General features: G+C 36.6%; 1 protein-coding gene across 4 annotated transcripts in view; it reads left to right on the top strand.

Annotated features, from left to right (window-relative positions):
- LOC148955831 (2-hydroxyacyl-CoA lyase 2-like) overlaps positions 1-27,795 on the top strand; it is a 113,186-nt gene that overhangs the window by 76,046 nt on the left and 9,345 nt on the right. For all 4 annotated transcript variants that reach the window (XM_089104517.1, XM_089104537.1, XM_089104527.1 and 1 more), the window contains exons 8-11: positions 3,407-3,576; positions 4,211-4,369; positions 14,513-14,646; positions 20,394-20,667. In XM_089104517.1, the coding sequence (XP_088960643.1) occupies positions 3,407-3,576; positions 4,211-4,369; positions 14,513-14,646; positions 20,394-20,667 (737 nt within the window). The remainder of the gene's footprint in view (positions 1-3,406; positions 3,577-4,210; positions 4,370-14,512; positions 14,647-20,393; positions 20,668-27,795) is intronic.

Here is a 27,795-nt window from a genome sequence, read left to right as displayed (position 1 = left end):
TTAATGTCCCGTGGGATGGTACTGATGCCTCACGGGATTTTTTTTCTTTTTTGCACTGCGAGATGGTACTGATTCCTCGCAGGGTGGTTTGGCTACCCAGGAAAAGGGAGCTGGTTTTATGGTCCCGTGGGATGGTACTGATGCCTCACGGGATGGTTTTTTGGTGTTGCACTGCGAGATGGTACTGATTCCTCGCAGGGTGGTTTGGCTACCCAGGACAAGGGAGCTGGTTTTGAGGTCCCGTGGGATGTTACTGATGCCTCACGGGATGGTCTTTTTTGTTGCACTGCGAGATGGTACTGATGCCTCGCAGGGCGGTTTGGCTACTCATGAAAAGGGAGCCGGTTTTGAGGTCCCGTAGGATGAGAAAAAAAAGGTGGAAAGGGGGCTGGTTTTGAGGTCTAGTGGGATGAGGTTGATGCCTCACGGGATGGTTTTAATGCGTAGCGCTTATAGTTATGTAGAAATATCAACAGTAGTACTGCCATTTGTCGAACCACAAGCTAGTAGAGCAAAACCAAATAGGTCTAAACCGAGGCGTTCCGCAGCAATAGGACCCCGAGGATTTTATTGGGAATAATATCTTAACGTCAGTGCAGCATGGTATGATTTTTAAACTTTCTGCAATTTCGTGAATTTGTCGCTGGTATTTTTAGGATTAATTAGCTTTTCCCGGTCATTCCTTTTGCCTTAATCCGAAGTTTATACATAATCCCAACTTTCCTTGTCCTCGTCAAATTCAGGGGTATGGGGAACAAGTCTATTTTAAAGTATAGAAAGAAAAATGAAGTGTTAAAATATCCAGTTTCCGACTACGGTTGTTAGTGTGGTTCATTTATACTATGTAAGTTTTTACTTATGCAAGTAGTGTGTAGTGTTTGTATTATGTAATTGTTTACTAGTTCATGCTGTAGAATGTTAGTAGGCGAGAAATGAATAATTTGGGAAGGGAATTTTTTGAACTCAAATAAATTTTGAGTGTTTAACGAGCAGGGGATAAGCCAAATTTGGGAAATTTAACTTAAAACAGGGGGGAGAATCTGTAAAGTATTTGGAACATAAATTCGAAAAGGCTTTTTCTGGTGTCTCGTTTCTTAGAGATTTGGCCATGTATATGTCAACGAGAACAGTCCAGGGGGGGGGCTTTTGGGACTAAGGCTAGTCGTGGGAAAGGGTCCGTTCCCAGTCATGGTTAAACAACCAATAACTGGAACTTCCGTTCCAGGAAAGTTACATTCTTGGCTCATTTCTAAAGGCAGTCCATCTTTCGCCTCCGTCGTAGCTAGTTGTTCTTGTGCTACCTTATTTTCTCTATGTGTATTCTCACGTTATTTAATAAAGACCATGTACCAACGTTTATCGTCTATCTTTGGAATTTACGTAAACCATCACATCTGCCAATACAATAAGGGTATATGGAAAGAACTAAAAAGAGGTTTACAGAGTGGTGACAGCAGAACTTTACAATATGCTCTGCTAACCTTATCTTTAAAGTAGGAAATTAAAATTTGTCGTCGGTGTTTCAGGGGCACATATACAATCCCTTAGGTCCACTTGGGCAAGGCATCAGAGGATTTTTCCCTGGGGGGAGGGGACGTTTTAATGATCTCAGGACGGATTCCCTCCTATTTATAGATAGGATTTGTCACATAAAACAATAGTTAGTACCATGAAACGGGTTGGATAAGAGTCAGAATAAATTGCAACTTGTAACACTGAAAAAAATGGGTTCAGCAAAGAGAACAGGCCCTTGTTATGCATTATTTGTTTTTTTTTTATAATATTCGGTACTTGTGCATTATATCTAACACACCGCTATACACAAAAGAAGTCAAGTATAGTCAATGCTAATGAAATAAAATAGGATGAAAATAAAATAGTTTAGAAACAAATTTGGACTATATATTTGCACATTTGGGGTGGGTGGGAGGTAAAGCATAGCATATATTACGTAACCTACCCCAGGTACCTCTCCCCCCTAAACCAGAAAAAAAAACAACAGTTTAAATATTATAAACGCGATAAGAAATAACGCTTTGCAATCCATTTTTCTAGCAAATATCCGTTTTTCTGGTTTTTCCTTGTACAGTTTATAACGCTGTGTTAGATATAATACACCATTACCCAACATTCGCTCGTTTTTCGTTATTCTTTGCAATAAAACCGTTTCAAGTAACACTTGGCTGAGTAAATGTTACATTGGGCTGCAGAAGATTCCTACTATTGCCTCTACGAAACCCGAGAAAGCGTAATATATAATTGACTGGGTTCCAATCCTGAATTCACGTTCCCCTTCTATATATAGGTTTTTTAAAATGTGTTTTATTGGTTTTTTGGGTTCCTGTTTTTACTTTTTATCAAAGCTTTTGATTCCAAATTTCATTTTGTCGCGTCTTACACGTATAGAAACACGTTCCCTGTACAAACAATCGGTTATTAATAGAGTAGATAAAACCCAAACCATGCCTTGTCTTAGCTGGCGAAACTTATGGTAAGTCCCGTCTTAATTGGTACAGAGGCGTCTCTTACTTTCCGAATAATGGTTCGTTGGCGAAATCTTTGTTAATCTCCATTTTAATTTGTGCAGAGGTGTGTCTTTCTTGCTGAATACCAGTTTATTGGCAAAAATTATATTAAGCTCCATCCTAATTGGTTCAGAAGCTTGTCTTTGTTGGCAAAATTTATGTTAAGTCGTGTAATTAGTTCAGAGGATTGTCTTAGTTGGTGAATAACGGTCAGTCAGCAAAATTTATGTTTTGTCCCGTTTTAATTGATGCAGAGGCTTGTTTTAATTGGCGTATAACGATTAGTTGGAAAAAATTATGTTAAGTTCCGTCTGAATTCGGGCAGTGGCTTGCCTTAGTTGGCGAATAATAGTAATAATGCTTTATTTTACGGAAATACCGTGAAATTAGTTGGAACCGCAAATAGTGCTAAAGTACAAAATCGTTCTGTTTTCTTTATTCCTCTTAGAATTGAAGCAATACCCTGATATAGGTTTTAGAATTGTTATAATATTGATCATGAACAGAATAGGTCGTGTCGTCTACTAATCTTCTTATTGGCTCGCCCAATAATACGCTCTGGTGGGATCACTCGGGTAAAAGTCTGAACTGGTTTTATTTTTTCAGCAGTTTGTCAAGCGTGTTGATTCACAAAAAAAGAACCAAAAGAAAAACTAATAAAGAATGTAAAAAGCCGAAGAATGTTAAAGACTATTAAAGTAGTAAAATAACAAGGCTTCACATAGTTTTTTTTTAGTAAAAAAAAAACTTGCTCCAGCTCAAAAGACTGTGCTGTGGGCTTTAGCCCCTGCCCCCCCCCCTCCCTCCCCCAAGAATGCTCACCATTGCCCCTTTGCTCGTTTACATTATATTACGTTTGTCATATATTTTTCTTTCATTAGGAAGAAATTCCCCCATCCAAGGTCGTCATGAACGTCGCTCAGCATTGAAAGAAGCGGATTGCGTTATACTTTTGGGATCAGTCTGTGATTTTAGACTTTCTTATGGAAGAGTATTGCCTAAAAGAGCATCGATTATTGCTGTTAATAGGAATACATCACAGCTTTATAAGGTAAACTTTAAACTTAGTTTAATCCATCAGGCACGTGCGATGTAATGAACTTTTTGTGGTGTGGGGGAATTAAAACCACAAGTAGTGGGTAATGTGAAAGTGGTCTGGATACTTGGAGAACTCTATAGTAATTAAATTTGGGGGAAGTCCAGTTACCATTTTCCTTTGAAAGGGAGCATTCCCCTCACCGCCCTATAGTTTGTTCTATTTGTTCCTTCCGTGATGTATGATTAGCCCTAAAATCAACAATTCTAGTTATTCTTGAACATGGACGTTTTTACATTACTGGCTAAAACGTTTTACTGGCTAAAAACATTAAGTTTTACTGGCTAAAAACATTAAGTTTTACTGGCTAAAAACATTAAGTTTTACTGGCTAAAAACATTAAGTTTTTAGCCAGTAAAGAAAGTTGAACACATGGTGTATTTTGTTCAAGAAGTCTTGTATTGTAATTTTTGCCTCATATACCTGAAAAAAAATGGAAAATTTGTTCTTTAATTCAAGTTGGGAATTTCTATCCTTTTGACTGGTGGAGAGTTAGGGAGTTGGAAGTTGTGGGTTAGGAAATGAAGTGGTAATTATTGTATTTACAACTTCAGGTTAATGCATTATTTTAATTATGGTTTCATGGTAGAACTCAGATATGTTTTGGAAACCTACGATAGCAGTTCAAGCCGATGTTGGAACATTTGTAAAGGAATTAGCAGCTGCATTGAAGAACAATATAGTAGATCCTAGCTGGGTAGATGCGATTCGAAAGAGAGATGAGACAAGAGAAGCAGAAATAGCAAAGGTAATGGAAGCATAAACTTACTAATTTGGGTTTGTTTATTCTCAAATAATTTAATTGTGATGACAGGACAACGACTTTATGGAGCACAAGTTGAAAAGCATTATTAAAATAAACTGTATAGATAAGGAAACACACAATAAACTGTAAGATAAGGAAACGAAAGCTTCCTCTATTCACGTTAAAAAAGCTAGTTACTATTTGTGATGAGCGATATAGTCTATTTCATGATTCATTTTGTTCCTGAATTCAACCTGGGTAAGTACAATTTAACAAGAAAAGAGAGATGATGCAGGGAAATCCGAAAAGACTTTGTATTTACTGATACAAGGATCTTTGCTGTTGAAAAGCGTCACTAATCGATGGCAGAACGGGTAAAGGTGAATAGCAAAGAGGAAATATAAATTAAAAGGAAAGTGTAAGAAAGGAAAATAGAAAGGAATGTGGAAGTATTAAATTACAAGAAAATGACAAAGACTAATCGAGATATCAGTCGATAGTTGTTGTTTTTATCGCATTTAATTTTTATCGCAAATTAATTAGTTGGCTGATAATTATCATTGGTATTTGTTTCGAATTTGCTGTATGAGAATGTTTTCAGGTTTTCAAAGCGTTTCGTACTACTTTGTCTTATACAATTAGGGGGTAGGGGTTTAAAACCCTCCCCCACCCGAAATGTTTGCCCAACTAGTAAAAACATAACAAAAATTAATATAAAAAAATTTTTGATGCGTTTTTTAAGGTTTTTTCTTGTTAACCCCTTCCCTCCCCAAAAATTATTCTGTTTTTTGGATAGGATTCCGTTAGTTCGCTCCCTTTATTTTTGCTAAGTTAGAACAGTCTATAGAAATGAATAAAAATTTACGCACAAATATTATGCGATGATGGTGGTTACATTCATGTAATGTACTTAAATCTTGGGCGAGTAATCTCTGGACCAAATGCCCCTAAAATTTGAACTGCTAATTTATAGGTACTGTTTTTCAGACTTTAATAGTAACTATCATCTGATATGAGAGCCCAAAGTAGGTTTACCATATAACTGGTAATAGTCTGATATGTAGATAATTTCGGATAATTATTCTAGAATATTGCTTTGAATCGGGATACAGGTGAATTTGGGCTGTACTCTATTTATGATAATTTATTAAAACTTGACAGAGTAAAGTTCAATTCACCCAATGTAGTTGACCTCTGTCCAAATGTTATACCATTGAACGCTAATGAACCGAATCCAAGTAGGTCAAAGAGGCTAGCTTCCGCCTTTGCTTTGAAAAGAGTTCAGCCCACAGAGATTAAACAATATGTAGTTTTTTTTTATTTAGTATATAAACTTTTGTTTTAAATTGTTTTTGCTTAGTTTTACTACTCATAACGGTCACTGTATATGTGACGAAATATCTGGTATTTTTGTGAATTTCTATACACTGTCTATTAAAAAGGATTTTATTCCTATTTTTAACTTTTATTTTATAGTCTGATATGTAATTTACCGCATAGGTGATAAATCGGTAAATAAAGGAAAGGAGATTTAGCTTCATGTATTACAAAAACACTTAAAAGAATGGCCGACAGCCGATATAATTAATGTATATTTTATGAATACAGCATACCCAGGGAATATCTTTTGAGTCATCAGTATTTTCTGTTAGTTATCCAGATACCATAGTAGCTGAATGTTTATAATAAATAATTATAATAATTATTATAATAAATATAATAAAAAATTATAATAATAATTCTAGTTTGTAATAAAAAATATATTACAGTGAAACGTCGATGTGTTGAATCTCACGGAGGAAAAGAAAATTTCGTTGTAATAAGGATATTGATATATTCGGCTGTGATATATCAAGATGATTTTCGACAGACTTCGATACTTATAGTTCTGCAACAACATTGACAAATCCTTATTCTTAGTTTTAACGACACTATAAGTGCCTGGAGACGTAAAGAAAAAAGTACATAACACACAATAAGTATTTTTATTTTAATCAAAACAATCAATAACATCATTTCAAAACACTTAATAAACATATAAAACCTCTGTTTCTCAAAATGGAAACAAGAATCAAATTTTATTGGTTTGAAAAGTTAAAAAAAACACAAAAAAATTTTTTATAAAAAAAAAACAAGCCATACTTTCTTTCGTGTGTGTAATTTCAGTATTTTGATTGGGGGACAAAAGGGTGTCCACATTTGGGGATCTGGGATACCCTTTATGGGAAAAGGAGGTTTCTAGGAGATCTCCCCGGGAATCTTTTGAAAAATACAAGTCTAAACGCATTTTTAACCAGTCTGATAGCTTACTATGGGATATTATAAGCTATTTTTATTGCCATATCAAGGTGGACAAATATGTTGCCGTCCCTCTGAGGTGTTTTAAATGCCAAAAGTTTGACCACTTGCAACGAGATTGCCCTAACAAGGCGAGGTGTTCCAGGTGCTCCTGCGATCACGAAAACTCTAAAGACAATCCATGTGTCCGTGACACTAAATGTGGTAATTGCTCTGGAAAGCATCCATGTTATAACTCGCAATGCCCGGTTTATAAAAGACAATTAGAGGCTAGTTCAAACAAACGTAAGCAATGGATGCAACTATCTCGCTTTATAGCAGAAATATATACGGGCACGCTCCACACAAGCTGTCTCTTTTAAGTGATCTAGTAACCAAGCATAGCATAATATGCATTCAGGAACATTTGGTAAACAGCCGATCATTCAGCAATCCTTGACCGATTTCCAGGAAAGGACTATTTTTTGCAGCCTGCTATCCGCAACAGCTCAGTTAAGGCCGAGTGGTGGAATCTTGATCATTGCAGACTCCAATTTGCAATGCACGCTAATTGATTCATGCGATTCTTTTTCTGCGATCAGAGTTCCTGGTCCAAATGGCTTTATAGTCATATCAGTGTACCTCCCTACAAATTATCGTGATGTCCTCTCAGAAAAGGCGTTACACGAAGGCTTGTGCGAGACTCGGGAGGTTGGCCGAACAATACAAGTCAGAAAAGATTATTATCTGTGGGGACTTCAACTGTCAGCTTCTGGATGATGATCGTTTTTTCACCATATTAAGGGGGTGTCTGCCAGACGCTATGGCCTCGGTTCCAAAATCCCAGTCCTTCATGTTTGTCCACAGCGCATCCCTGGCTACATCAGATATCGATCACTTTTTCGTAAATTTCCTACTTCCGACCGGGATTAAAGCCATTGTTGACTCGGAACACAATTAGAGTGATCACCTTGGGAATAGCTTAATGGTACCATTCTCCACCTACAAGCGGTGCCCCGAGCGATCATGGTTTATCAAGAGTGAATGGCAAAGGATAGATCAGTCCTTGTACAAAGATGTTCTTGACTCAACTCTTGCTAAAATCAAAGTACCGTTCCACCTGCTTACTCATGGCCAAAATGAATACAGACTAGCCCTGAACATCTTTTGCTCCGAAATTGTTCATTCGATGAAGCTTGCGGAATCTGCCGCTGTTCCAGTGGCAAAAGTGTACCCCAACACTCGTAAAAAGGGATGGGATAACCCAAATGTCAAGTTTGCCAAGAAGAGATCCAAGTTCTGGTACGAATTGTGGAAGGACTGCGACAAACCCCGCTCTGAAGTAGTTTTTCAGTGCTTTCGACATGCCAAAAAAGAATTCAAACGTACTGTCGAGAATATGCAAGCCCAGCAAGTGGAGAAGTTGTCTTGTGATTGCAGGAGTGACCCAAACATCTTATGGAAGCGATTCCAATCTAACAGGGCCGACGCTGATGTGCAAAGTCACATTCCCGATGAAAGTTGGGTAAACCATTACAAGGACGTGTTTGCGCCACCACCCAACGAGCTGGACTCCGTATATAAATCTGAGTTAGATAGGCAATTAATCAGCGCAAAACTCCGCCGCACTGCTGTCATTGTTTCCAAATGGCATATTGAGATAATTGTGAGAAAATTGAAAAAGGTGATCCCTCGATGGGATCACTCCGAGGCACTTACAGCACGGCACAGAACGTCTACATGAGTACTTAGCCTTACTATTCCAAATGAGCATCGAGCAGGGACTCACACCTGCCAACTTTCATGGTTGCCGCACATCCAATATTCTGAAAAATAATCGAGATCCCTTGCTTTCTAAAAGCTACAGACCAATCACAGTTTCATTGGTTACCAGCAAAGTATTTGAGAAGGTACTGTTGCCCCATGTTATGTCACCCGCTCTAGTGGGAGATAAACAACTTGGATTCAGAAATGGGTTGGGCTGTGGACACGCCCATCGGCTACTAAGAAGAATAATGAGGTCTACATCTTTAGTTAAAAAGCCACTCTTTGCCTGCAGTGTCGACATTTCCGCTGCGTTCGATTCTGTCGTCCGATCGCATGCACTGTGGTGCCTCTTAGATTCAGGAGTCGACCCCCGCATTGTCCTTGTTCTCCATGACTGGTACTCCCACACGCATATTCGTCTAGCTTTGGGATGGGAAACAATCGCCGGTCACCGGAAGCAAAAGCTTTCTGAACCCATTCGGCTCTTCAAAGAAGTTCGGCAACGATCTGCTCTAAGCCCTATCATCTTTAATTCTGCGATTTACTCTGCAACTAGATTCGTTCGTGGGACCTTCTTTTTGGAGGGCTTGGATCTAAGTTTCATTTCTTATGCAGATGACTTGCTGCTCCTAAGCAGCACGCTGAGGGGTCTAAAAGAGAATCTTCGTCTTCTAGTGACCCTATACAGAAGAATAGGACTACGAGTCAACATAGAGAAAACCGAATTTATCGTTTTTAGTGGCACCAACTCAACCAATTCCAATCTTTTCCTTGACGGTATCAGAATCCAGCAGTCCCAGTTCCTAAATTACCTTGGTATCGCGTATGGCCAAACGCCTAGGTCAACTAGAGGCTTGTTGGCTGAATCAGTCTGTAAATCTATCCGCTCAGCGTATGGAAAAGCTGTCAAATGCAAGTGGTCATTTAATCGATTTATTAAGTCAAAACTATTCAACGCCGTCGTCTCTCCTGCCATCTGGTGTATATCACCCTTGTGGGAAATGTTGTCCCTCACCGAGCGTCGAAAAATACGAACCACGTACTACAGATTTGCAAAATTTTTGCTGGGACTTTCACTAAGATTTTCTAACACGGAAATCTCATCCGTATATGGAATCCTTGATTCATCAACCAAGGTGATTGATCTAGAACGGAGAGCCTCAAGACGATCCCTCAGTAAACTCTACGACTCACCGCTGACTCAACAGTTTCTGTGAATGAAGTACCTGTATTTAATTTTTAGTGTTGAACATATTTTTCTTCTTTTTTTGTTTCGTTTTGTACTCCGCTTTTTTTTTTCTCCATTTCTCCATTGTAAGCGGGCATAAATAAATATATTATTTTATAATGAATACCAATAACTAAACAGTAAAATAGTAAAGGTGGTGTGGGCCTGCCCCAAGTCTTCAACATGACATTTTTCTTCAAGCGGTAACGAAGAAAAATCACTCTTTTGGCAAAGAATCTACCAGGTTGATTGAAAATACATTACACAATACACATACATCAAATAAACATAAAATTGTGTTTGCAGTCCGGCTTCCACGCCTTTCTGATGGGGAAGGCTCACTGATGGATTTTTAGAAACCAGCGTGAATGGCATGCACTGGCCTTAGGAGATGCCTCCTTCCCTAGCCCCTCAACGAGAAACATAGCTGCCTGGCCTCACCGTGGCAAAAGGATGGCATCACACTCTGTCAACCTGTCATTTGACAGATACCAGAAACAGGCAGAAGGGGTGCTGTCTGGGATTGGGGATCTGGCGGTTATTACATATTCTAGTGAACCGCATGGAAAATGGCAGATAATAGTGACGAAAATCTTACATCTATGGTATCATTGGCAAGCAAGGCGCTGGAGGCTCCGGTCAACGAGCTTTTCCTCTATTTAAGTAACAACAGTCCCTCGGTATGAGGCGCTGAAATATTTCCTCAATAAATTTTTGACAAGAAGAACATTTATTGCTGGAGAATCCAAGCACCACGACATAGACACCCTTGACCTATTTGAAACTAGAGCGAATGAAACCATCGAAAATGAATTTGTCTTTACTCCTTATGGACAGGACCTTTTTTTAATTCTTTAATTCCGGTCCAGACGACGGTTGGGGACAAGCCAGCATAGGGCTCCCCTTGAATGAAAGAGCCAAAATCAGCCCCCTTGAATGGCAAGCTGTCTCTTCAATATTGGTTGTGGCATGCTTTAAGAGCCACGTATTCAGCATCCCTGCTATTATCGCATATGCTCCCGTGGCAATATCTGAAGAATTTGTAATAGACGATAGATCTATACCAAGGCGTGACCTTTTGATCATTGCATGCGATTTCAACGTCTACCTTGGTAACCGTGAAGCTGACAATGACCAAAGTTTAGATAACGTTGGATTCCATGATAGATGTGAGCGAAGGAGAAGACTCGCGGAGTTTGCTTGACTGCACAACCTAGTCATAGCACTGCACAGGATTAACCGGAGAGATGGAAGGATACTATCTCATCTCGACTGCCTTCTAACGTCTGAGCGTTGGAGAAGCTCTATAATGAATGGTTGAGCCTTTAGTGGCGCTGAAACTGACTCTAAAGACGGCTTGAACCACACACCAGGGAATTATGTCCTAGCCATCAAACCAGCAGCGCATAAGAGAGTTGCCCCCCCCGCCCCTAAGCTACAATGTAGGATGTATTGAAGACAAACAAATCCTGGAGCAATACCGCTTAGAGCTTTCTAGTGGGCTCAGTATCCTGGCTCTGGGTCATCGTGCAATGTCGAGGAGGAATGGAGGTCAATTGAAGAAAAAATAAAACAGGCATCGTTGGGAGATTAAAACGAAAACCCAAGAAAGGGATCTCTGATGAGGCCATCAAACTGGTATTGAAGAAGCAGCAAATTTGCAGCAATAGGGCGACGTCTGAATTTTAGGACTTCAGGAAGTAATGGCTCAAAAAAGCTGTCAATACCGCCAGAAATATTGGGATGAAATGGCAGCAGATATAGAGAAGGTTGCACGGCACTTAGGATTGAGGACACCCTACCAACTTCTCAAAGAGGCCTCTGGTAAAAATAAGGATCGTGATACTTTGATGCTAGTAACCTTCTAACACGTATAGACGATATTACAGAAAGATAAAATATCTTACTTTAAACTTTATTTAATCCTATAAAGTTCGCAGCACACCTATCTCCAACCTATAATATCAACAATATGTTTGCAAATAGCTATAGATCACCTAATTGGCCCGCTAGAGAAGATAAAGCTTTTCAGCATGGCCCCTAGGATGATGTCGATGCTGGACCATCAACTTTGCAAGTGTTACAGGTGTTCATGAAAAAGAGTTCAAGAATCACAAAGCCCCAGAAATTATCTGAATCTCAAAGGATATATCCAAAGCAACCTCAAACCTAGGTCCGAGATTGCAATTTAGACACAAGAATCATTCCCCAGTATTGGTGAGACTATGTTACCATCACTGTAAACTCGACAACCTAACCCAATTGACCTGGATTCAGGGCAGACATGGGATGCATCGATCAGCTCTTCAGCTGAGACAAATGCTCAAACACAGGCCCATGCATTAGCAAAAATAGCAGCAGTCTTCGTCGATTTCGCAATTGCATTTGACTTCGCTGTCCGTTGTGGGATTGGATGGCAATGCCAAAAAATAGAGTACCGCCCAAGATCGTTCGTCTGCATTAAAGTCAACGCAGAGCTCTTTCTTAGTTTAATATGGAATTCAGTGTGAGACAAGATAATATCCTGTCGCCAGAGCTTTTCAACTTTGTAATAGACTGAATTCTGAGGATAGTCACCCAAGGTTCCGTTGGAATTAACATAAGCTGGGATTTCAACGTCACATGATTTGGACTACGCGTAAGATGTCTTGCTACTAAGTAGTTCTTCCGTAATTGGTTTCTCAACAATTATCTTTTTTAGGTTAACTTAACAATTATTAGATCTTCCAAGTTATTATGTGTGTGTGTGGGGGGGGGGATCCCTCCATTTGTCCCCCTCAAGTAACGCCTATGCTCTTTTTGTGTAGCTACTTCAAATAAAATATTACTGCACAGCTGTTTTATGTGTCAAAATCTTGTTTTAAGATCTAAGACAAATACTATTTATATCTACTTTACAGTTTTTATTTTACTTAGCGAGTAATATCAGTCCACTGACCAAGATACAATTACTAAAGATTACTTTTTAAAAATTCTGAAATGGTTGTTTGTTCACCTGTATGACTTCCAGTCATTCTCCAATCCACAGACTACTTGACATAGTGTCAATGTCTTCTTTATAGAAATTCTTTCGATAAACAGAGGGACTTATTCAAAACCTTGATCTATAAAGGTGATGTAATAGATTTAAAAGCCACCAAGTTTCATTATATTGAGGTTCTCACCACAATTACTTTGATAGACGTAGATATACATATAGACGTATAGACGTTGATAGACATATAGACTTTGATAGACGTATAGACGTAGAATTAACGTTGTAGTGATAGAAGGATTCAAGTAGAAAATCCTATCGCCTGTGTAGTGTTGTTATTCAAGGAGAAAATCAAAATTCGATATTTTCAGTAAGTTGACATTTTGAGGCTCAATCTTAATTGGAAGTATGCCTGATTAAGTGTAAGGATTTGTAGCTTGTAACATGTCAAGATTTTTTCCCATGATTTAAAGTTAAAATAGAGCTATTACATTAAGGTAAGATAATTACAAGATAATTATGTATACTGCGTTAGAACGTAATTTATTGGTAGGAAATCAAATTTTATGTTAATATAAAATTGTGTAAAACATGCTGATGTAAATGGAATTGCTGTGAAGTCTAGTATGACCTTGTCCATGAACTCATGACCCCCTTTAACTTAGTTTTTGAAACAAATCTCAACAAAATCACTTTTTTAGATTAATTATAAATTTACTTTTTTTGGTCTGATAAATAAACTAAAAATAATTATTGGACACTGTGTTAAAATGAAACGCATTAATAAAATACCCTATTTTGATGGATAGTATTCGAGTAATGCATTCGGCTGGTTACCAAAGGCTCGTGGTTTCAACTCGCATCGACGGCTTATATTAATAGGAGTGTCACCGCAACGTCACGCCGTGGAGACCAACCCACATTTGATTCAACTCTCATTTCAATCAGCACAATATTAAAATTGAGCTATTCATTTGTAAAGTGAAGACGATGCTTCATTAAGATTTGGTATAAAATTTTTCGAAGTTTTACTTCTGAACTACTCTTGTGAGGATTCTCTATCTACAATTATTAATATAGGTGTTTTTTTTTTATTGTGGAAAATATTACTTTGAAAAAAAATTCATGGAGGGTTGTTAGATTTGGGGTTAGAATTGAATTAAAATCAAGTAGTGCAGGCATCAAGCCATGGCTAATTGTCGAAAAAGCCAAGACAGATAGTCGGAGTGAGTGAGAGGCAAATCTGGCACAAGCCCTTTTTAGGATTGTATAAAAATGATGTCATTTCATTTGCTGACAGATAAGTCTATCTATCATCCGGCTTTTAGGATTTTTTTCGGTTTGATGAATATGTGTGTTGTTTTTTATGGGTGGGGTGAGGGGGGGGGCTGATAAAGCTCTTCTATGGGACCTTTGTCCTTGTCAGGGTTTTGGTACTTATACAAATTTAATAAAGCTTAGACTGGCTTTCTTTGTTCTTCATTTGCAGGTGCGTAGTCGGAATACAATTTAGAAGCTTTCATCAGATTATCATAGCGATTGCTCATTATTAAATTTTGGTTTACCGTGCCTTGTTGAAAGTACCTTAGGAGTTTGATCTTTAGCATACATCTTATTTAAAGTGCTATTTAAGGCTATTACAAATAATAACTTTGAAGGTTGCCCACAGGAAAAGGCATGAGACCAACCCCTTTCCTCCTAGAAGACAAAAAAGATACAAAAGATTAAAAAAACTGTTAGTTCAAAGTCCCCCGCCCCTCCCAGGGCTTAGTTTGCAATTTTATGTGAATTGGCGCAGGAGGCAGGAGTAAGAGTAAGTATATAATGATTTAGGAAAAACCAGGATTTTTGTTTTTCTGGTAATTTATTTTATGGGAGCACCAATAATACCTTTTTTTAGATGGTTGCTGTACAAGGAGAAACGCGCTTGAATCCATTGAAAGTGTTATCAGAACTTGAGAAACAGATACCGGATAATGCGATCATTGTTGCTGACGGAGGTGATTTCGTTGGCTCTGCTGCTTATATTCTTCGGTATGTCATCCATTATACCGTTCAGTTTTAGAAATATGACCAGTTTTTAGGGCATGAGGCGCGGTTGGGAGGAAATTATTAATAAGATGTTCTAGGATATGTCTGAACTTCCAGAAGATGCGCACCGAACTGTCAATAAATATCAAGAATTGTATTCCCTAGGTTCCGAGGTGAGCTTCAAAGTGGTTCAAGTTTTTTATTATACTGAAATTAAACAAAGCAAGAAGTGATCTACAGCACCAACAATTTGTTAACGTTGCAGGAAAGATGTTTAGGAATCCCTCAATATTTTAACTTGTGTTATGCACTGTTGAAAGTGTACTCAGATTGCTATTTGTATTATTAGCTGTGTTCACAGTCTTGTACATTCTTAAGTAACTATTGTCTTCTCCAATTTTTACTTCTCCCCCTTCCCCACCCCTTTCTTGATTGCTTGTAGTTTGTAATAATAATTAAAATCTGAGGACTCTCTGGATCAAGATTCGGATCTACAACAGTCTACACATGACAATGAACTACAACGGCAAAAGTCCCTCAACGACACAGGAAAGAACTCTGACAGTCCCTCAACATTTTTAAGTGCGTTACACACGGTTGAAAGCATAGTTAGATTTGCACAACTGGCTTGGGATTTAGTATCCAACTGTTTGCAACTGAAAAGAAACGAATAGCTAGGAATTTGGGAAATCATCAACAGACACTCGTGGTTCTATAGTCACTTACCAGAAGCAGAATTGATTTTTTTCAAAAGAATCTTGTCGCTAACGGAGAAGCAAAGCTACCGGAAACCAATTTAAAGCAAATGATAGAAAAAATTAAACAGCAAAAAGTAAACAGGTTTGTGACTATTCTGAACTGAAAATATTTTGGAATAAGCAAGAAATTTCAATGAGAAAAGATTTGTAAGATCTACTTATTATTGCAAAAGTTAAGTGGTTGATGATAAAATTCAAAGACCTTAACGTTGGGGTTGCAATACGACACCCCAACTTGAGAATGCCCCAAAATTGAGAATGTATCTAATCAACTCCACCATCAGAACCCTAAATGGAATAGCATCAAGTTTTCAAAAACTTGTAGATCTCACTAACCACGTCTGTGCAATCTGGACCAGCAGTTAAACCATTTCACGTAAGAAACTTTAAGCTGTTTTACGATTTTCATTTCCTACAGGAATTCAATGCAAGTGGGTTGAAATTAGTATTCCTTCATTCTTTAATATGGTCGTTTTATATTTTGTATTTTATCTTTTGTTCTTTTGTATTTTGTTCGTTGTATTTTTTTTTGTTCTGTGGATATTACGTTATATGCTAAATAAAATTAAAGTGTGTGTACTAATACTAGACATGTCTCTCTTGTGTAATTTATTTAAGGCCCATTTGTTTGTCAAGATTATAAAATCTTTAAGAAAATAAAAATATGGATAATATTTTCCCAAGCAAAAATGAGAGAAACGTAATTAAAAAAGGACTTTATTTTATTATTTTTTAGAAGCACCTTGATGAAATATAGGAAGAAACGAAATAGAAAAAGACTTGAATCAGTTAGTGTGTAGACCCATAGGGAAAAAAGAAACGAATATACAGAAAGCGAAGCACGCCAAGACTTCGAAAACATTTTCTCGGTAAACACAGTTACATCTCTTCACGAAGAAATCATAGCAAAACCACGAAGGCTGAAAATAATAACTGCTTGTTGACATTAATCAAAAATCTTTAAAAACCTTATACTAATCTTAAAAATGCTCATTAGGTGGTTAAAATGTCATTTTCTGTGAAGGGCTACAAAGATCTAATGTGTAATCAAATGCGGTAAAGTATCAGTTCATTTGTTTTGAAAAGTAAAATATCTGATATGCTCTAGACTTCGATTTACGAATTTTTGCGGCACGTAATTTTTAAGATTTAGCAGATTTTTATGCCAAGTTTTCATATGTTTCTTGAGAAACGGTTCAGATCAACTTTATCATGGATACAGAGTTTTTTCCCTCTAATTTTCTCCCTTTTTCATTTGATTCGTCTATTTCCTTTTTCATTAAATACGAGTAAAAAGGAGGCAGAGTTAGATAATAATTAGAATAGTAAAAAAGTGAAATTTTGTCATAAAACTAAAGAGATATTAAAGTTAAAAACGTAGACTTGCCTCGCTGCTACGTCAACATCAAGTTGCTATGTCAAGGGCCATGATTCTAGGCCATTTTATCTTTATGCTGGTGTCTATCTGAGGAAAAGTTTGAAATTTTTTATTAAATCTAGAAGATGCATAAATGTTATATCACAGGGAGTGGGAGACGGGAGGATACTCCCACAATATATTGGTATAGAGTGTAACATATATAGAGTGTAATCTCTGTGTTTTCTTCATTCTGTAAAATACAGCTTTGAAAGATTTTGGAATTCAATTTACGACTTTTTACCTTGTGTAATTATACAAATAGAAACATGAGACTTGTTAGAATAGAACAAGCTTGTGCTTACTTTTTGTGAAAAAAATAAATAAAGTTTTTATCGAACTGCTTTTCTGTTGCTGCAATAGTTTTTAAAGCATTAATGGGGAAAAAGTTGGTGCAATGACTAAGGAATGATTAGGCAGCCCCCTTCATATTCAGGATAATTTCCCTTTTGAGTTATGGTATTGCTCTTTACTTCCATTTGAAACTTTTTTTTTATTTCTGTTCTTTTCTAATATCACAATCGGTATAGCATAAATATGAGGAAATCTACTAACCCCGGAGACCCTGGCTTTTATGCTAAAGTTTAGCTTTCGCATAACAGTGCTTCAAAAATGAAAATAGCCCCTAAAAAGATGACCTCATGAAATTTTGGCATTTAGTGAGGACTCTAAAGGCCAGAATGATTTCTCAGGTCGGGAAGTTACTATCTGGAGAGGAGAATTCATTGATAAAATAAAATTCATGAGAATACCCCTCCCCCTTCCGGGACCTTTGAAATCGGAAGGATACTTAAATAGTTTTTTGTGATCCTAAGTCATTCAGTTGTGTCTGAACTACCGCTCGATAGAACATTGGCCCTAATCAGGCAAAAATTTGTTTTGCGGCACAAAATTACAGAAACTGGGACTATACGGTGGTAAACTGACAGGCTATAAACGTATATATACCTTGTCAGTAATTCTAAACCGATTAGCAATCTCAGAATATCTACTTAATAGCAGTTCTCACTCTCTGGGGGGAAAACAAACACGCATTCACTACCACATTTTCCTGGAAAATGTTGAATTTTGTGTGTTTGCACAAAGGAATTGTGCTTCAGTTGCACCTGAGACCTCCGCATGAATGTTCTGATACATGGTGAATATCATACTTCAATTTTCTTCAAGATCTCATCAAAGAATGTGATACCCTTTGTTTCTTAAATTAAGCCAATTTTGGCAGCCAAATTTCATTAGCAAAATTTTATATATTCGGAATCACCTTAAAAGTCATTTTCTTTTGAAATATTTATTTCTTTCGAAATTTATTTTTATGAGCTCCGGTTGCTATAGAAATGTCTGTCGTTTTACTCACAGTCCGTTGTCACGAACTGTTTGAGAGGCAGTGAGCCATGTGCCTGCAGTGTATCAATATTTGTCTAGGTGCTTTTCTCCGGCTTCGTCGTATAGAAAAAGTGTCGTAAAATTTTCGGGAAGGTCTCACTTGAGTTGGCATTCTAGTGCCTTTTTCAAGAGTTGAAATTGATGGGAAAGCAATCAGCTTCCTTGCTTCCTCAGCTTCCATCCAATTGAAATTTTGGCATAGAATTTTTTTCAAAATAGTTTACAGGGTCAATAAATATTTTCCCGAAGATGGCATGATCCTCCTCCTCCCAGCCCCTATCCCATATGCCTTAAATAATGATAATTGCTCGCATATACGTGTCATAATAGAAAAGGGGTTGCTTGTTTGATATTAGGGTTGCGATTGGCTTCAAAATAAAAGTTTGGTTTTGGGAATGGGGTGAGAGGGGAACCTTGAAATCGGCCAAAAGCTTTTCGTTCCTGTTAAAGCTTTCTTTCCTTGCAGCAAGGGAAGCGTTTGCAATAACAACAGTAATAGACTTGTACAGTTTTGCAGGTACAATATTTTTTTTTTCTAAATTTGCTGCTTGAGGTACATTTAAATATCTGATTTACTGCTATGCTTTTACATTGTTCCATGACGAGGTTTTAGATGACTGTTTAACCTTCTTTCAAGATTATTTCTCTGTCGAAACGACAGAGAAAACTTACGGATAACGTCCCGATGAAGATCATACTAAATCGAAGTGCAATCTCGAATGAAGTTTTTCTTCAAGTACTCTCGTCGTGTCAACGTTAAAGCAACTGAACCAAGCTGCGTACCTCCGTGTCTGTCTTGACGGTTGGACAATGGGGAAAATAATACGAAAAAGCTCTAGAGAAGGAGGCGAATTTATGTATTTGTAGAAAACAGTTATCGACGCTATATCAATCCGTCCGTTAACAGTCTGGGGAGAGTCGTGAGAATCGTTGGAAACGGCTGACCTGCCCTATTGTCCCTATTCTGGATTTTTTTTTTTTCAAGTTATGTAAACAACGTTTCGAACACCAGGGTAAAGCAGCCATCCATACTCGGCGATAGGTCTGACGCGACTTGTAATGTGCGATGATTGAGCTGGGTGGTAAAAGATTTTTGCAGTGAAGAGTGATCCTCAGCTTTGTTGCAGGGGAAGTTCTCCCCGATCGAGTTGGGTCTTCCAAGAGAAATATGTAGAAAAGTGGGTTCCGAGGAGACATAGCTTGCCGACTCACTATTTGGCTTTATTTCTGAAGATTAAGTTGACATGTATTCGTGGCATTTTTGATCGGGAGACCAACAGCTTGTTTGTTTTCGATGTATTGAAATTGACTATTTTCATCAGAATACTTTACATTTCCGGAGGATCTCTCTGTAAATGGGAGGAAGGCATGGACTGGGTCTACTTGTTTTCGGGTGGTTACGTGTGTCGTGCAACAATGGACACCAAATTTTGTCTTCACTATAAGGACCGGAATAAATTGAGTTAAAATTTTAATGGCTTCTCACTGAATCTCGCATAGTTTCACTAAGATTCAAGTTTTGAAAAGTTATATCTTAAAGAATAATAGTTCTTATACAATTTTCTTTTGCTTTTCTCTTAATCTAGAGCGTTTAATGATTTGAAACAAATTTTTATTTACCAAGGTAACCTTTTTCTACTTTTTTGCCATCTTTTATTTACCAAAGTAATCTTTTTCCACTTTTTTGCCATCTCTATTTACCAAGATAGCTTTTTTCTACTTTTTTGCCATCTTTTATTTACCAAGGTAACCTTTTTCTACTGTTTTGCCATCCTTCATCCAACTGTGAATCAGTTCGAAGAAAGGTTTGTATCGTTTCATTTCTGACATGGTAGTAAAACTGTTTTACGAATAATTTTCAAAACTTCTGAAAAAAATATGACCAGAGCGGATGAGAAAGCTTACTTACAACGAAACCTTTCATGCGACTTGCAACCTTTCGATCCTATGACTGGGTTTATAATTTCATACGACGTTATAAATTCATCCGACGTCAAACCACGTTTAAGAAGGTGGATGTTTTCAAACGTTTTCAAATAGAAAAATAGATAGATTAGACTTTGTATTCTGAAATGCGACTCAAATAAAATGATGGGCTTTAATAAAAGTGAAGCCATTGAAATTAAAGCACAGATTATAATATGGTATTATAGAAAGCTGATCTCTTGTTCACTGTATTAATCTATTTGCAGACCAAGAGGACCTTTGTCGTGGCTTGATCCAGGTGCTTTTGGTACGCTTGGAGTTGGCGGTGGCTTTGCTCTTGGTGCAAAACTGGCAAGACCAGAGTCTGAGGTATGGATAATCTGGGGTGATGGATCGTCCGGATATAGTTTAGCTGAGGTAGAAGCTATGAATCGTCAAAATTTACCATGTCTGGCAGTTATTGGCAACGATGCCTCCTGGAAGCAAATTGCCCGAGAACAAGTCCCGTTGTTTAACACTGATGTAGCTTGCTCTTTATCGGTAAGCTATAATACCTGTTAGAGGTTTACTAAATACCGTTATTGTCTGAAAGGGTCATTAGTTTAATAAAAATGAAATTTTCAAAAATGATTAAAGTTTAATACCCTTTTTGCAGGGACCACTAGATAGTTTGCTACCAAAACTAGTCTCTATTTTCTTTATGAAAAATTAGGTTTGCTCTAGAATCCTAAATTTAGTTTCAGAAATAGCGAAAAAACTTTAAAGTTCAAAGTCTGAGTGTATGTTTTCATCAGATTCACCACTTGAGATTGCTAGAAAAATATGTTTGCAGCAAAAGCCTAAGAAAACCTCAGTTGTTTTGTATACAAGGTAGTATTTTGAGCACTGTTCTGTTTAATCCGTTGTGTGCAAAAAAAGTATAGTTGTCTGGATATGCCTCTAATACTACATGTATACACAGCCCCCCTCACCCCCAACCCATTAACAGTGGGTTTCATCCCCTCCACCAGGAAAATGATTGAAGAAATACGTGTACGAATGTACACCAATGTGTTTTTTCTACTCTTTGCTGTGCTGGGCACGTCCAATTTCACCAGTTTGCCGTTAGGCTACCTATAGCTTAAATTCATATATTGAACCAATGAATAATGGTAACTTATAAAGAGCGGAAACTGGTGCTAGTAATGACAAAAAAAAACTTATCAACGCCATCTAGCGTCTAGCCACACTTGTCATTTTTCAAACCTTATAATCATTTTTCTGTCAGGAACTGAGATCAGACTTTTATTACTACCCTATTTTTTTTATATCAATTACACTAATAAAATTAATCATTCTCATTATTACGCTGAAAAAAATGAAAAAGTGTTGCCAAACGCTAGATGATGTCGATACTTTTTTTGTCAACACTAGTGTTAGTTCTCACTCCGATAAGTTACCCATACTATTTGTATTGAACCTTTGCTTGAAGGAACCACATGGTCTGATGAAATAACCCATTAAGGAAGAAGGTTTCTTATGGATATGCAGTTTCGAGAAATAAAGCATTATTTTATAAAATTGATTTTGTTTCAAGCCCTCTTTCCTATATTTCTGCTCAGGCATCTCTGAGAGACCTTGTACTGTTCAAGACGTGTAGTTGTAAAGATACGGTCACTGGGGAAGATTAAATCCTGCAAATGGAGGCTGTTTTAGTGGAAGGCATAAGGCTTGCAAACACCCCCATTGTAGAGCAGCTAAAACCTGCAACACAATGTATTTAGGAATTTTTATTATTTGAATTAAGTAAAAAAAAAACTCAATAATCTTGGTGTAAGATACCTTTTCGGAACTAGTTACAATAAAAATAAAGGAGAATAATCTCTTTCATTTCCCATTCAAAAGTCTTTTCAAATATAACATTTGCTATCGTGATAATTGTTTTAGATGTCTAAATATATTTTTGCAACAAGAGGGGGATACCCCCAGCATTTGCAGAAGAATACAAGACATTAAATCACCATTCATCACCTTCGTTGAACAAACAAAGCTTTCATAAAATGCTTCAAATCCTGACAATTGTTCAATAAAAAACACAAGTTTTTTTCAACTGAAGGAGCAAGTTTTTTTCAACTAAGGAGCAACATTAAAACTTAAAACGAACAGAAATTATTACGTGTATGAGGGGGTTCGCCCTCTAGTCAATACCTCGCTCTTTACGCTAAATTTCGAATTTTATTTGAATCACAAACCCCTTAGTCCCAAAGGCCTTTTAATTAGAATAGATTGATCTTTTTAAAATACAAGAAATCTTTAGTGGAAAGGGCAAAGTGCTGACCATGTGGCGAACCCCCCCTCAAGAGTATAATACTTCCTTTTCGGTTTCAGTTTTAAAGTCTCTTTTTACCTCTAAATGAGAGAACCTTGTTTTTTTTTTATTTAATTTCTGATCGTTTTTTAAATAATGCTGGAAAGTCCAATTCCCCCTTCACAGAAATGTCCCTTCCCCCAAGGAAACATCCTCCATGGAAAGATCCTCCCACGTATGAACACGCATCTGTGATCTTTCTTCTGGCAAAAAAAAAATCCACATTTTTGCAAATAGGAGCTTGAAACATCTACAATAGGGTTTTTTGTCACGCTGAATCTGATGGTTTTAATTTTCATTAAGATTCAATCACTTCTATGGGGGTTTCCCCGTTTTTGGAGTTTTGGTTACTATTGAGCCGGGTTGCTCCTTATTTACAATTCGTTACCACGAACCGTTTGATTTTTATGCCTCAGATAGATGGGAATAAGTGGAAGATCAAAGGTGTGCACAAAAAGCTCCCTGGTTGAGTCTGTAAAAGTAAAACTGTAAAACCTGACGCCAAAAAAGGATACAAATGAGTCAAATTAACGTCTATTTGATAAGATTCCTCTCGAAGGAACAATTTTTATTTATTTATTGAAAACGTCTTTATTTATTTATTGAAATTTATGTTTATTGAAACCTATATTTAAAATTCAAGAAAATTATATCTACTGAAAATTTATATTTATTGAAACAATAAATTTATTCATTGAAAGATATCATAACGAAAAATAACTAAGCATTGACAAAGACCAAACCGAAGCAAAAAATAAAATGAAAGTACAGCTAGAAATACCAATGGAGACTGTAATACTAACTCCAAAACCTAATACAGAGTAAACGCTAATGTACACACTTACATAGGAAATATTAATGTAATGGACTCTTATTGTAAATACTAATGAAAACAAACAGTGGCAGACTATATTTATATTGAAATTTACATAGCTTTATTTAATATTAAGTTTAATTTTTAATCCTAATTAATTTAGATATTAACAAGTACTGTTCAGTCCTAGAATTTGCTATTTTCATAGGCAGCGCGCTAGCGCGGCCTAAGTAAAGAACGATGTGGGCACAGTGTGTTTTTTTTTTTTTTTTTTTTTTTTTTTATCCCCCCGGGCACTTCGTTTCGAAGGAGTTGTCGTAGAAACTTTGAAAAGGGCTCATTCGATTGGAAATTGGAGTGGCTAGTGCCCTTTTTAATAGTCAAACGTGATTTGAGGGCAACTAGCCCCCCCTCCCACGCCCAACATTCACCACCAAAAAACAAAACACAAGTTTGAGACAGCCATTTTGTTCATCGTAGTAGATTTCAAGAACTAAAATATGTTTTTTAGGAGGAAACTATCGAAAAGCCCTCGGGGCAAGGGTTTTAAGTTATGCCCTGAGTGCATATTTTTTTCCTTTAGAGCAGGGCACTTCATATGGAAGGGGTCGTCGTAGAAACTTCAAAAGGGGCTCATTCGATTGGAAATTGAGAGTTCTAGTGCCCTATTTAATAGTCGAAAGTAGTTGGAAGGCTTGACATTTTTATAGTAAAGATCGGTATAATGTATTATTTTTTTGTTGTCGTTGTTTAGACTAGGGCACTTCGTATCGAAGGAGTTGTCGTGGGAACTTCGAAAAGGGCTCATTCGATTGAAAATAAAAAGGACTGATGACCGTTATAATAGTCGAAAGTGATTTGAGGGCGACTAATCCCCCTTCCATTCCCACTTTCCCACGCCAACCCTCCCATTTATGCTCTTAAAATTTAACCAATTCAAAATAGCGTAAGTGTATCCAAGCCATCAAAGAAAGTAAACAGATTTTTTTGCGAATGGTATCAAGTTTTCCATTTCAGGTCAACTAGAGGAGGTATGAAACTAAATTAAACAGTTCTATTTGTGTCCACATTTTTAAGAGGGTGTATGTTGTTAAAAATTGCTGAAAAATTTTCTACAGCATACAAATAGCAGGCCAAACTGTAAAGTCTTAAAAAGCGAAAAGATTTAAAGTACTATTTTCTTTTTCCTTGAAAAGACTATGTCAATATAAAACGAGCAGAAATTAATATTAAAAACTTTTTCCACAAAATAAGTTTTTCAAAGAAAAGTAAAGAACTTCATTAAAAAAAAAATTAGCAAAAATAAAATCAAATAATCTACCAAGCGTGAAACAAGCGCAAATCAGCATCTATAAATAAATGAAACCCAAAAAGAACAGAAATTACAATAATTAACCAAGTCTAGCTAAAAACGAGCAAAAATTAACATAAGTTTGGCTCAAAACCCCTATGCCTTCCCATGGCCAGAACAAAATTTGTACTTCACTGAAAAAACACAAATGAATGTGCATTGTCAGTTTAATATACATATGCTGATATTAGCAATCAAAATGTTAATATTATTTGACTTATTAAAGTTATAAAAGTCAAAACATTTATATTTTTTCAGTAAAGTGCAAGTTATGTTCTGGCCTTGGGAAGGCATAGGGGTTTTGTGCCCAACTTATGTTAGTTTCAGCTCGTTTTGAGTTTGACTCGGTTAATTATTGTAATTTCTGTTCGTTTTGGGTTTCATTTATTTATCGATGCTGATTTTGTGGTTTCACGCTTGGTAGATTTTTTTATTTTATTTTTGCTACTTTTTTGTTTAATGGAGTTCTTTACTTTTCTTTGAAAAAATTATTTTGTGGAAAAAGTTTTTTAAATTAATCTCTAATAAACATCACTTCAAATAACAATTCTGAATGCGAAGATTGGAGGATTCTAAAAGTATAAAGAGTGGGGGCTAAGGAAGGGGTATCCCGCCACCTCATATACGAAATAATTTCTGTTGGTTTTAAGTTTTGATATTGCTCCTTAGTTTCAGATGAAAAAAATAATTATTTTATTTAATCTTATTTTAGAACTCTGGCTGTCTGAATTCGTGTAAAAAATTGACATTATTTTTCAATAATAGCCTAAATATTCTATTGCTGATGATACATCAGCAATGACAAAATGATATTTTCTACAGCTATGATATCATGCTTTGAATTCAAAATTGAAATATATGGGTTCTATGAAGCCAAAAAGTATACTTAAGGCTTTAACACTTCCTGGATATACAAGATCAGTGAATATCTACCGAGTATAAGGCTGAAATTGATATGTGAGCAGGGGTTTATGTCATCCTGTCAAAACATTTGTTGAAAGAGATATCTTGCAGAAAATAAACTATTTGTTTTTTCTCTATACTGTTTTGAGAACATAGTCTTACATTTCGGTGCCTGCGCGTAACTTAGCTTTGATTAGCATTTTTTTTTAAACTCGGGGATCTCATCTTGTTAAGTTTTTTGTAATATATTCATTGCAATTAGCAGAATTTTTCTATATTGGCTTTGAATTACCATAAAAGTTCCCTTTTACTGAATCTGTGTTTAAGGGAAATTTTATGATCTTTTAAATAACACTGAAGCAAAAAAATACAAGCTTGCGCCATTCATCAGGTTAAAGATGCTCCAGTTAAGACTAGGTTATAGTAAGGGAATTCTATTCGCAAGTTTTCTATCGAAACTCCATAAAAGTTGCTCATTGGTGTGCCTGAAATACGCATAACGGAGCATCTGCCGTTCCGAAGCAAATGGAGCTGAATGCCGAAGTTTTGAAGTCACAAAAGTATGTAGGAAAACTTTGTCGTTTTTTATCTTCTGTAGATACTGAGCGTATTAAAGCCTTGCCTGAAGTCTTTTCACTTCCTTGCCTGAGGTTTTTCAGGAGGAAGCAGTAAAATTCAGTAAAATTTAAAAAAAGAACTGAGCTTCTCTTTCCAGAAAATTTTTCACCGATCTTTTTATATGCGATTTCGCCGTATTAGATTATGTCTTATTTTAACACCTTTTTTGCTGTATCTGCAATACCTTATTTGAACTCTGGGCAATTTTGCCGTTTTATCCTATCATTGTCGTATATCTATCTCAGTGTCCTAAACATAAGTAGGGGAAGCACTAAAGTGTGAATTAAGGAGGTGTAAAATGGAGGTTATGGATGAAATTACGCAGCCAGGCAACATAATTGTATGATAGTCCATGTTGTGAAATTAAGAAGGTGTAGTTTACCTGGACTTGTCCCAGTTAAAGATAAAAACGGAGTCTTAATTAGTGACAAGTTTTAAAAAGAGACGCTCATAACATTTTGAGAATTTGTTAGGTAGTCATAAAGTTACATTTATAGTTATAGAAAAGAATAAAGTTAAATTTTACAAAGACACAGTTATAGAAAAAATAGAGAAGCTTGTGAACAGGAGTTCTTTAGTCCTCAGTTTTGTAAATTGTGAACAGGCGCTCGATTCAGCCGATAGAAGAGATTTAGCGGAAGTCCTATCCCTAAATGGTATTCCAGATAAACACATTAAAGTGATTAGTGCTATATACGAGAACATTATTGATGTGGTTAAGGTAGCAAATGAGGTTACTTTCTGGTTTGGTATTGAATTAGAAGTTAAGAGGGCTGTATTGTATTCACATTAACATGGATAATTTTGATTGACTTTTTCCCAATGAATGTGGCAAAGGCTGTGGAAGAACAAGGAATTAAATGGGAAGGTAAAGCTCTCCGAGACTTAGACTTCGCAGATGATTTGTGTGTTTTAGATAAAAATATTAGCATAATTAATTACTTTTTTTATGTTTAAGATTTCAGGGTACAAGGACAGATTTGGAAATTAATGTTAAGAAGACTAATTTGGTAAAAATAGGAATAAATGAAGGTGAAGAGATAATTTAGGATAACGAAAAGATCGACGAGCTTCACTTACCTGCTTATTAGTATTAGTAAAGGTGGTGGATGCAGTGAAGATGTTAAAAGTAAAACAGCCAAGGCCGTGGGTGTTTTTTACAGTTGAAAAAAGTTTGGAAATATAGGAAGATAAATCTACCCATCCGAGACTAGAATAATTGCGAGCTACAGTGATGACAATTGTCAAGTATTGTTCTGAAGCGTGAGTGCCTCGAAAGATGGAGACGGATTTGTTAGAGATGGAGATTGTTTTATTGATAAGTAAAGGGCTCCTCAACAGACGTTTGTTGGCTCTATGTATTTTTTACTTAAAGCACCTTTAAGTGCTGCCAGGTTTATGCTATGAAAAGAAGTTAAATATTTTAGAACGCTTGGATAACCTGATATCTCATGGCTTATGCACGCACTGCGATTTAGTTCACAAATGCGTGGAAACATATTAGATTGTAGGTTCATTTGAGGATTGGAATATTGGAAGTCTGATAAAAATAAGCTTGGTTCACCTCAATGGTGAACCTTCAATATTGACTATTCACGTTGAAATTCACGATTATGTTTATGTATTGTGTCCACC

The sequence above is a fragment of the Artemia sp. Qi Xiang Cuo genome, chromosome 2, assembly GCF_049724085.1.
Source record: "Artemia sp. Qi Xiang Cuo chromosome 2, ASM4972408v1, whole genome shotgun sequence".
NCBI lineage: Eukaryota > Metazoa > Arthropoda > Branchiopoda > Anostraca > Artemiidae > Artemia > Artemia sp. Qi Xiang Cuo.
Note: the sequence above shows the minus strand (reverse complement) of the source record. Positions and strands in the feature narration are given on the sequence as shown.